Source organism: Chiloscyllium plagiosum, unplaced genomic scaffold, assembly GCF_037043375.1.
Source record: "Chiloscyllium plagiosum isolate Xiang-an unplaced genomic scaffold, Cpla_swu_hap1 HiC_scaffold_25, whole genome shotgun sequence".
NCBI classification, from domain to species: Eukaryota; Metazoa; Chordata; class Chondrichthyes; order Orectolobiformes; family Hemiscylliidae; genus Chiloscyllium; species Chiloscyllium plagiosum.
Genome location: NW_028270163.1, coordinates 62,376,203 through 62,388,341, shown reverse-complemented (window position 1 = coordinate 62,388,341; position 12,139 = coordinate 62,376,203). Strand labels below are relative to the sequence as shown.

Here is a 12,139-nt window from a genome sequence, read left to right as displayed (position 1 = left end):
CGGGAGCACTGTGTACACCTGGGAACGCCGTGTACACCCGGGAACACTGTGTACACTTGGGAGCACCGTGTACACCCAGGAACAGTGTGTACAACTGGGAACACCATGTACACCCGGGAGCACTGTGTACACCCGGGAGCACCGTGTACACCCGGGAACACTGTGTACACCTGGGAATACCATGTACACTGGGAGCACCGTGTACACTGGAAGCACCGTGTACACCCGGGAACACTGTGTACACCCGGGAATACCATGTACACCCGGGAGCACCGTGTACACCCGGGAACACTGTGTACACCCGGGAACGCCGTGTACACCCGTGAGCACCGTGTACACCCGGGAGCACTGTGTACACCCGGGAACACTGTGTACACCTGGGAGCACCGTGTACACCCGGGAACACTGTGTACACCCGGGAACACCGTGTACACCCGGGAGCACTGTGTACACCCGGGAGCACTGTGTACACCCGGGATCACCGTGTACACCCGGGAACACAGTGTATACCCGGGAGCACTGTGTACACCCGGGAACACCATGTACACCCGGGAGAACCGTGTACACCCGGGAACACCGTGTACACCCGGGATCACTGTGTACACCCGGGAACACTGTGTACCACCGGTAACAACATGTACACCCGGGAACACTGTGTACACCCGGGAGCACCGTGTACACCCGGGAACACTGTGTACACCCGCGAACACCGTGTACACCTGGGAGCACCGTGTACACCCAGGAGCACCGTGTACACCCGGGAACACTGTGTACACCTGGGAGCACCGTGTACTCCCGGGAACACCGTTTACTCCCGGGAACACCGTGTACTCCCGGGAACACTGTGTACAACCGGGAACACCATGTACACCCGCGAGCAACGTGTACACCCGGGAGTACTGTGTGGACCCGGGAACACTGTGTACAACCGGGAACACCATGTACTCCCGGGAGCACTGCGTACACCCGGGAGCACTGTGTACACCTGGGAACGCCGTGTACACCCGGGAACACTGTGTACACTTGGGAGCACCGTGTACACCCAGGAACAGTGTGTACAACTGGGAACACCATGTACACCCGGGAGCACTGTGTACACCCGGGAGCACCGTGTACACCCGGGAACACTGTGTACACCTGGGAATACCATGTACACTGGGAGCACCGTGTACACTGGAAGCACCGTGTACACCCGGGAACACTGTGTACACCCGGGAATACCATGTACACCCGGGAGCACCGTGTACACCCGGGAACACTGTGTACACCCGGGAACGCCGTGTACACCCGTGAGCACCGTGTACACCCGCGAACACTGTGTACACCCGGGAACACCGTGTACACCCGGGAACACTGTGTACACCCGGGAATACCATGTACACCTGGGAGCACTGTATACACCCGGGAACACTGTGTACACCCGGGAACACCGTGTACACCCGGGAACACTGTGTACACCCGTGAGCATCGTATACACCCGGGATCACCGTGTACACCCGGGAGCACTGTGAACACCCGAGAACACTGTGTACACCCGGGAACACCGTGTACACCCGGGAACACCGTGTACACCCGGGAACACTGTGTACACCCGGGAACACCGTGTACACCCGGGAACACCGTGTACACCCGGGAACACTGTGTACACCCGTGAGCATCGTATACACCCGGGAGCACCATGTACACCCGGGAACACTGTGTACACCCGGGAACACCGTGTACACCCGGGAACACCGTGTACACCCGAGAACACCGTGTACACCCGGGAACACCGTGTACAACCGGGAACACCGTGTACACCTGGGAACACCGTGTACACTGGGAGCACCGTGTACACTGGAAGCACCGTGTACACCCGGGAGCACTGTGTACACCTGGGAGCAATTTGTACACCGGGAGCACCGTGTACACCTGGGAGCACCGTGTACACCTGGGCGCACCGTGTACACCCGGAAGCACCATGTACACCCGTGAGCACCGTGTACACCCGGGAACACTGTGTACACCCGGGAGCAACGTGTACACCCGGGAGCACTGTGTACATCTGGGAACACCGTGTACACCCGGGAGCACCGTGTACACCCGGGAACATTGTGTACACCCGGGAACACCGTATACACCCGTGAGCACCGTGTACACCCGCGAACACTGTGTACACCCGGGAACACCGTGTACACCCGGGAACACTGTGTACACCCGGGAACACCGTGTACACCCGGGAACACTGTGTACATCCGTGAGCATCGTATACACCCGGGAGCACCGTGTACACCCGGGAGCACCGTGTACACCCGAGAACACTGTGTACATCTGGGAACACCGTGTACACCCGGGAGCACCGTGTACACCCGGGAGCACCGTGTACACCCGAGAACACTGTGTACATCTGGGAACACCATGTACACCCGGGAGCACCGTGTACACCCGGGAACACTGTGTACATCTGGGAACACCATGTACACCCGGGAGCACCGTGTACACCCGAGAACACTGTGTACATCTGGGAACACCATGTACACCCGGGAACACCGTATACACCCGTGAGCACCGTGTACACCCGGGAGCACCGTGTACACCCGGGAACACCGTGTACAACCAGGAGCACCGTGTTCTCCCGGGAACACCCTGTACACCCAGGAGCACTGTGCACACCCGGGAGCACTGTGTACACCCGGGAGCACCGTGTACACTGGGAGCACCGTGTACACCCGAGAACACCGTGTACACCCGGGAGCACCGTGTACACCCGGGAGCACTGTGTACACCTGGGAGCACCGTGTACACCCGGGAACACCGTGTACACTGGGAGCAACGTGTACACCCGGGAACACCGTGTACACTGGGAGCACCGTGTACACCCGGGACCACCGTGTACACCCGGGAGCATCGTGTACACCCGGGAGCACTGTGTACACTGCGAGCACCGTGTACACCCGGGAGCACCGTGTACAGCCGGGAACACTGTGTACACCCGCGAACACCTTGTACACCTTTGAGCACCGTGTACACCCAGGAGCACCGTGTACACCTGGGAGCACCGTGTACACCCGGGAACACCGTGTACACTGGGAGCACCGTGTACACCCGGGACCACCGTGTACACCCGGGAACATCGTGAACACCCGGGAGCACTGTGTACACTGCGAGCACCGTGTACACCCGGGAGCACCGTGTACACCCGGGAACACTGTGTACACCCGAGAACACCTTGTACACCTTTGAGCACCGTGTACACCCAGGAGCACCGTGTACACCTGGGAGCACCGTGTACACTTGGGACCACCGTGTACACTCGGGAGCACTGTGTACAACCGGGAACACCGTGTACACTGGGAGCATCGTGTACACCCGGGAACACCGTGTACACCCGGGAGCACCATGTACACCCGGGAACATCGTGAACACCCGGGAGCACTGTGTACACTGGGAGCACCGTGTACACCCGGGAACACCGTGTACACCTGGGAGCACCGTGTACACCCGGGAACACCTTGTACACCTTTGAGCACCGTGTACACCCAGGGGCACCGTGTACACCTGGGAGCACTGTGTACATCTGGGACCACCGTGTACACTCGGGAGCACTGTGTACACACGGGAACACTGTGTACACACGGGAGCACCGTAAATACCCGGAACACCGTGTACACCAGGGAACGCCGTGTACACCCGGGAACACCGTGTACACCCGGGAACACCGTGTACACCCGGGACCACCGTGTCCACCCGGGAACACCGTGTACACCCGGGAGCACCGTGTACACCCAGGAGCACCGTGTACACCTGGGAGCACCGTGTACACTTGGGACCACCGTGTACACCCGGGAGCACTGTGTACACCCGGGAAGACTGTGTACAACCGGGAACACCATGTGCACCCGGGAGCACCGTGTACACCCGGGAACACTGTGTACAACCGGGAACACCATGTACATCCCGGAGCACTGTGTACACCCGGGAGCACAGTGTACACCCGGGAGCACTGTGTACACCCAGGAACACTGTGTACACCCAGGAGCACCGTGTACACCCGGGAACACCGTGTACACCCGGGAACACAGTGTACACCCGGGAGCACTGTGTACACCCGGGAACACTGTGTACAACCGGGAACACTGTGTACAACCGGGAACACCATGTACACCCGCGAGCAACGTGTACACCCGGGAGCGCCGTGTACACCCGGGAACACTGTGCACAACCGGGAACACCATGTACACCCGGGAACACTGTGTACACCCGGGAGCACCGTGTACACCCGGGAACACTGTGCACAACCGGGAACACCATGTACACCCGGGAACACTGTGTACACCCGGGAGCACCGTGTACACCCGGGAACACTGTGTACACCCGCGAACACCGTGTACACCCGGGAGCACCGTGTACACCCGGGAACACTGTGTACACCCGGGAGCACTGTGTACACCCGGGAACATCGTGTACACCCGGGGACACTGTTTACACCCGGGAGCACCGTGTACACCCGGGAACACTGTGTACACCCGCGAACACCGTGTACACCCGGGAACACTGTGTACACCCGGGAACACTGTGTACACCCGGGAGCACCGTGTACACCCGGGAACACTGTGTACACCCGCGAACACCGTGTACACCCGGGAGCACCGTGTACACCCGGGAGCACCGTGTACACCCGGGAACACTGTGTACACCCGGGAGCACTGTGTACACCCGGGAACATCGTGTACACCCGGGGACACTGTTTACACCCGGGAGCACCGTGTACATCCAGGAACGCAGTGTACACCCGGGAACACCGTGTACACCCGAGAACACCGTGTACTCCCGGGAACACCGTGTACACCCGGGAACACTGTGTACACTTGGGAGCACCGTGTACACCCGGGAGCACCGTGTACACCCGGGAACACTGTGTACACCCGCGAACACCTTGTACACCTTTGAGCACAGTGTACACCCAGGAGCACCGTGTACACCTGGGAGCACCGTGTACACCCGGGAACACCGTGTACACTGCGAGCACCGTGTACACCCGGGAGCACCGTGTACACCCGGGAACACTGTGTACACCCGAGAACACCTTGTACACCTTTGAGCACCGTGTACACCCAGGAGCACCGTGTACACCTGGGAGCACCGTGTACACTTGGGACCACCGTGTACACTCGGGAGCACTGTGTACAACCGGGAACACCGTGTACACTGGGAGCATCGTGTACACCCGGGAACACCGTGTACACCCGGGAGCACCGTGTACACCCGGGAACATCGTGTACACCCGGGAGCACTGTGTACACTGGGAGCACCGTGTACACCCGGGAGCACCGTGTACACCCGGGAACACCTTGTACACCTTTGAGCACCGTGTACACCCAGGGGCACCGTGTACACCTGGGACCACCGTGTACACTCGGGAGCACTGTGTACACACGGGAACACTGTGTCACCCGGGAGCACCGTAAATACCCGGAACACCGTGTACACCAGGGAACGCCGTGTACACCCGGGAACAACGTGTACACCCGGGAACACCGTGTACACCCGGGAACACTGTGTACACACGGGAACACTGTGTCACCCGGGAGCGCTGTGTACACCCGGGAGCACCGTGTACACCCGGGAACGCTATGTAGACCCGGGAACACCGTGTACACCCCGGAGCACCGTGTACACCCGGGAACACTGTGTACAATCAGGAACACCGTGTACACCCCCCACCCCAATCAAACCCCCAATACCCCCCCACCCCAATCAAACCCCAATACACCCCCCACCCCAATACACCCCCCACCCCAATCAAACCCCCAACACCCCCCCACCCCAATCAAACCCCCAACACCCCCCACCCCAATCAAACCCCCAACACCCCCCACCCCAATCAAACCCCCAACACCCCCCACCCCAATCAAACCCCAATACACCCCCCACCCCAATAAAACCCACAACAACCCCCACCCCAATCAAACCCCCAACACCCCCCCACCCCAATCAAACCCCAAATCACCCCCCACCCCAAACAAACACCCAATACACACCCCCGCCCCAATCAAACCCCCAATACATCCCCCCACCCCAATCAAACCCCCCAAAACACCCCCCCACCCCAATCAAACCCCCAACACCCCCCCACCCCAATCAAACCCCAAATCACCCCCCACCCCAAACAAACACCCAATACACACCCCCGCCCCAATCAAACCCCCAATACATCCCCCCACCCCAATCAAACCCCCCAAAACACCCCCCCACCCCAATCAAAACCCCAATACACCCTCACACCCCAATCAAACCCCAACACTCCCCCACCCCAATCAAACCCCAACACTCCCCCACCCCAATTAAACTCCCAACCCCCCCCACCCCAATCAAACCCCCAACAACCCCCCACCCCAATCAAACCCCCAACACCTCCCCCACCCTAATCAAACCCCTAAACAGATCGCCACCCCATCTCCCAGCAATACCATCCCCTCTGGTTCTGGGTGCAGTTTGTTCTCCCCCCCCCCTCCCCCTCCCCTGCCGGGGGTCTGCTCCCTTGCGGACACACCCACCTCCTGCATCACCTCTCGCTCTTTCTGAAACTCCTGTCGGTTTCTCCTCATCTTCTCCATCATCTTCTTGTAAAGGTCCATCTCGTCCTTCAGACGCAGGCTGGTGTCCTCCAGTTTGTATGTGATTCTCTGGTGCTCCTGAAACATGGAGCGATGAAGGAGAGGACAGTCAGTACCGGCAGCAGAGTCGGAGAATCGCAGCTTATCCCTGACTGCAGTCAGGGAAAGAGCCAGTGCTGGAGTTGGGTCGAACGTTTCAGTCCTGCAGCGAGCAAGATGCTGTGATCTGGAAGGTGCTGGCTGCAAGAGCACAGGAAGCGAACTCTACAGGAACTTTCCAAAGGCAGTTGGAGAAATGTTGGGAACTGAGCTGGGGTTGGATCAATCTGAGTCCCACCATGTTCACTGAGCAGCTCAGCAAGAGGCTGAGGAAGTCCAGGGAGCACATGGATGTGAAGCTGCAGGAACGCTGCTCAGGAGATTGTGAATAAACTCAGGATGGAACACTCCGTCTGCTCCCCTGATTTACCGAAAGGTGAATCTAACAGCCCAGTCTTACAGTTAATGAGAAACCAAATTCATGTGTATGGAGCAGGGGAACTGGAATATGGAGCTGTCTGAACATTCTGAATTACAAAGGTTTTGAAAGGAGACGTGATTATTCGATGAGTGCAGTGATGTGTGATCCATGGCTCCCCTGGGAATTAACAAAAGGTCATTCTTACTATAGAAAGAAGCAAAGCTTTTGAGAGAGGTAAGAGATGAGGTTTATGGCTTTAATTGATAGAGAAGCTTAGTTTGGAAGAGGTTTAGGAAACAGAAATCAAACAAAGCCCTTGAGGAGTACAGAGGGAGCAGAAGAGAACTTAAAAAAAGAAATGAGGAGGGTTAGAAAGAGCCAGTAACTGTCTTTGGCAATAGGAGGGAGGAGAATCCCAGGCCATCGTATACATTAGGAGCAAGAGGGTATCTGGGGAAAGATTGATCTACTCAAGGACTAAGGAGGGAATTTCTGTGTGGAGCCGGAGGATGTGGGCGAGGTCCTTAATGAGTACTTCACATTGGGATTCACCTGGAGAGGGCCAGGCCCGAGGGGTTCGGCCATACTCGAAGGCACGTTGGTATTAACAGCCAGGTGGGGCTTGGGTGTCTTAAATAATATTAAGATAGAAAAGTGCCCAGGGCCTGGTGGGATCTAACACAGGAGACTGAAAGAGGTAAGGGAGGAGATAACTGGAGATCTTGCTGTTCTCTTTATCCACAGGGGGATGTCCCAGAAGGTTGGAGCATACCCAAGGTTGCTCAGGAAGAACAAAAGGTCAATCTCCAGGCAATTCCAGGTCAGCGAGCTTGGCATCAGTGGGAGGGAAATTACTGGAAAAGATTCTTAAGGACAGGATATACTCACATTTGGAGAAGGATAGACTTGCTAGGGTTACTGAGGGGGCTTGGTTCAGGGGAGGGCGTATCTCATAAACCTGACTGAGGTCTTCAAGGAAGTGATGAAGATGATTGATGAGGGTGGGGCAGTGGGTGTTCTTTACTAAAACGTTTCACATGGTCGGCTGGTCCAGACGATTAAGTCACATAGCGTCCGTGGTGAGGTGGAACTTGGATACAAAACTTGGCTTGGTCGTAGAAGACAGAAGATAGATATGGAGGGGTGTTTTTCTGGAGATCTGTGCTCAGTGACAGGGATCAGTGCTGGTACTTCTGTTGTTTTTAATACATATGTATCAATGATTGGGCTGCAAATGTAGATGGTCTGATTAATAGGCATTACGAAACAGTGGAATTGTGGATAGTGAGAAAGGATACAGCAGGATATAGATCAGCTAGATAGTTGGATGAAAAATGGCAGATGGAGTTTAATCTGGACAAGTGTGAGGTGATGCATTTTAGGAGGTAAAATGCAAGGGAAAAGTATACAGTAAATGGCAGGATCTTTAGGAGCATTGAAGCGTAGAGTGATCTTGGGTGTAAGTTCATAGATCCGTGAAAGTGGTAACACAAGTAGCTAAGGTGGGAAAGGCAGCACATGGCATGCCTGCCTTCATCGGTCAGGGCACTGAGAATAAGAGTCGACAAGTCAAATTGCAGCTGTATAAAATTTTAGTTAGGCCACATTTGGGGTATTGTGCGCAGTTCTAGTTGCCACACTATAGCAAGGATGAGCCAGCTTTAGAGGCAGTGCCTGGATATTGCCTGGATTGGAGTGTGTTAGCTATAAGGAGAGGTTGAACAAACTTAGATTGTTTTCACTAGAGTATTGGAGGCTGAGGAGGCAACCTGATAGATGTATATAAAATGAGAGACATGGATAGGGTGGATAGGTGGAGTCTTTTTCCTAGGGCGGAAATGTCAAATACTAGGGGGCATATGTTTAAGGCGAGGAAGAAGGTTTAAAGGAGATGTGTGAAGTAAGGCTTTTACACAAAGGGTTGCCAGAGGAGGTTGTAGAAGCAGATACGATAGCAACATTTAAGAGGCTTTTAGACAGAGACATGAACAGGGAGGGATACAGACCATGTGCAGGCAGTGGGATTAGTTTTGAGTGGCATCATAGACAGCACAGACATAGTGGGCCGAAGGGCCTGTTCCTGCGTTGTACTGTTCCATGTTCTAGGTGGGGGCCTATGTGCTGACTTTTGCCTAGCAACACTCTTTGGTAGTTGGCTTCTGCTTTCCCAGGATGCTGCATCTATCTTTATAACAAAGAACCTTCCAAATCAGTCAACTCTCTCTCCTGAGAAAGGAGGAGGAAATCCTCAGTCAGGACAAGCTGCACAACCTCTCCCTATCAGTGAAGGGTTTGTAAGAACCTGGAAAAGTTCCAGATATCAATGTCTCTGGCTAGCTCCTCACCCCTGAATGTTGTTACTTCAATTCTAAGACCTAGGACAAACTGACCTTCCACCTGAGCTGAAGTTTGGTCAAAGGTTTTCTTTCACTCTCCAATGAGCAGCGTTTCGATCTCATCAACAGGAGACTCTGAGACCATGAGAAGTTGTTATGTTTTACCTTTGGAGCCTGGGCCAAAGGGTGTTTGTTTATCCCTTTCTCTGTGCCTTGTTTGTGTGTAAGTGTTAATTTGACATTAAAGATGCTTAACCCTGGGAGATTGTTTCATTGTTACCCAGCATTGACATTGTTGAGAGAATACGTTTGTTTATAATAAATGGGTTATCTATGAACTTATTGAAAGAACTGGATAAAAATCACTTTTGTTTCAAAGAACAGAAATAAAAAAGAGATGCAGAGACTATGAATTGATTAAATAATAGGACGGTTTGTAGAACAGAGGAACTGGATGGGTAGGATAGGCTGAATGGGCCGAATGGCCTCATCCTGCTCTGTGTGAGAAACCAGAAGCTGTTCACAGACTGTTACTACAAGGAAACGTGTCCCCTCCCCAGCACCAGAATCAAATCCCTCCCATCCCCACCCAGTCACACTGCGAACATTCCCCCACAGCCACACGCCATCACTCCCTCATCCCCATCCCCCAACCCCCCTCCCTCATCCCTCCATCCCCCAACCCCCTCCCTCATCCCCATCCCTCAACCCCCTCCCTCATCCCTCCATCCCCCAACCCCCTCCCTCATCCCCATCCCTCAACCCCCTCCCTCATCCCTCCATCCCCCAACCCCCTCCCTCATCCCCATCCCCCAACCCCCTCCCTCATCCCCCTCCCTCAACCCCCCTCCCTCATCCCCATCCCCCAACCCCCCTCCCTCATCCCTCCATCCCCCAACCCCCTCCCTCATCCCTCCATCCCCCAAACCCCCTCCCTCATCCCCATCCCCCAACCCCCTCCCTCATCCCCATCCCCCAACCCCCTCCCTCATCCCCATCCCCAAACCCCCTCCCTCATCCCTCCATCCCCCAAACCCCCTCCCACATCCCCATCCCCCAACCCCCTCCCTCATCCCCATCCCCCAACCCCCTCCCTCATCCCCATCCCCCAACCCCCTCCCTCATCCCCATCCCTCAACCCCCCTCCCTCATCCCTCCATCCCCAACCCCCCTCCCTCATCCCCATCCCTCAACCTCATCCCTCCATCCCCTCATCCCTCCTTCTCTCTATCCTCCATTCCCCAGTCCCACCCTCAGCCTCCGCTCTCACCTCGTCCAGTTTCTCTGTTTGACTCTTTAACCGAGTGGCTGTGGTCTTTAACTGATTGGATTCCTCCTCCAGCTGCTGAGCCCTGTGATGGAAAACATCCCATAATAATCTCACAGAAAGAGGAGGCGTGGGGGAGGGAGTGGGGGAGGGAAAGGGGGAGGGAGGGAGAGAGGGGAGGGAGTGGGGGAGGGAGAGGGGGAGGGAGGGAGAGAGGGAGGGGGGAGGGAGGGAGAGAGGGAGAGAGGGGAGGGAGTGGGGGAGGGAGAGGGGGAGGGAGAGGGGGAGGGAGGGAGAGAGGGAGGGGGGAGGGAGGGAGAGAGGGAGGGGGGAGGGAGGGAGAGAGGGAGAGAGGGGAGGGAGTGGGGGAGGGAGAGGGGGAGGGAGGGAGAGAGGGAGGGGGGAGGGAGGGAGAGAGGGAGAGAGGGGAGGGAGTGGGGGAGGGAGAGGGGGAGGGAGGGAGAGAGGGAGAGGGGGAGGGAGGGAGAGAGGGAGTGGGGGAGGGAGAGGGGGGAGGGAGTGGGGGAGGGAGAGGGAGGAGGAAGGGAGAGAGGGAGTGGGGAGGGAGAGAGAGGGGGGAGGGAGAGAGGGAGAGGAGCTGTCTCGGGTTGAAGCTGACGGTGTGTTTGTGATGTGGGCGAGGTGGGCGAGGTGGGCGAGGGAGGCGAGGTGGGCGAGGGAGGCGAGGTGGGCGAGGGAGGCGAGGTTGGCGAGGTGGGCGAGGGAGGCGAGGTGGGCGAGGGAGGCGAGGTGGGCGAGGTGGGCGAGGGAGGCGAGGTTGGCGAGGGAGCGAGGTGGGCGAGGTGGGTGAGGGAGCGAGGTGGGCAAGGTTGGCGAGGTGGGCGAGGGAGCAAGGTGGGTGAGGTGGGCGAGGTGGGCGAGGGAGCGAGGTGGGCAAGGTTGGCGAGGTGGGCGAGGGAGCGAGGTGGGTGAGGTGGGCGAGGTGGGCGAGGGAGCGACGTGGGCGAGGTGGTCGAGGGAGCGAGGTGGGTGAGGTGGGCGAGGTTGGCGAGGTGGGTGAAGTGGGTGAGGTGGGCGAGGTGGGCGAGGGAGCGAGGTGGGCGAGGTGGGCGAGGTTGGTGAGTTGGCGAGGGAGCGACGTGGGCGAGGTGGGCGAGGGAGCGAGGTGGGCGAGGGAGCGAGGTGGGCGAGGTGGGCGAGGGAGGCGAGGTGGGCGAGGGAGGCGAGGTGGGCGAGGGAGGCGAGGTTGGCGAGGTGGGCGAGGGAGGCGAGGTTGGCGATGTGGGTGAGGTTGGCGAGGTGGGGGAGGTGGGCGAGGGAGGCGAGGTTGGCGAGGGAGGCGAGGGAGCGAGGTGGGTGAGGGAATGAGGTGGGCGAGGTGGGCGAGGTGGGCCAGGTGGGCGAGGGAGCGAGGTAGGCGAGGTGGGCGAGGTGGGCGAGCTGGGCGAGGGAGGCGAGGTGGGCGAGGGAGCGAGGTGGGCGAGGGAGGCGAGGTGGGCGAGGGAGCGAGGTGGGCGAG

The 12,139-nt window shown here is 57.7% G+C and overlaps 1 protein-coding gene across 1 annotated transcript in view; it reads right to left on the bottom strand.

The window, feature by feature from the left end:
- rab11fip4b (RAB11 family interacting protein 4 (class II) b) overlaps positions 1–12,139 on the bottom strand; it is a 230,584-nt gene that overhangs the window by 99,104 nt on the left and 119,341 nt on the right. Inside the window, exons 2-3 of the mRNA XM_088000812.1 lie at positions 10,663–10,744; positions 6,537–6,674 (exon numbers count right to left, since the gene is read on the bottom strand). Coding sequence (XP_087856938.1) covers positions 6,537–6,674; positions 10,663–10,744 — 220 coding nt within the window. The remainder of the gene's footprint in view (positions 1–6,536; positions 6,675–10,662; positions 10,745–12,139) is intronic.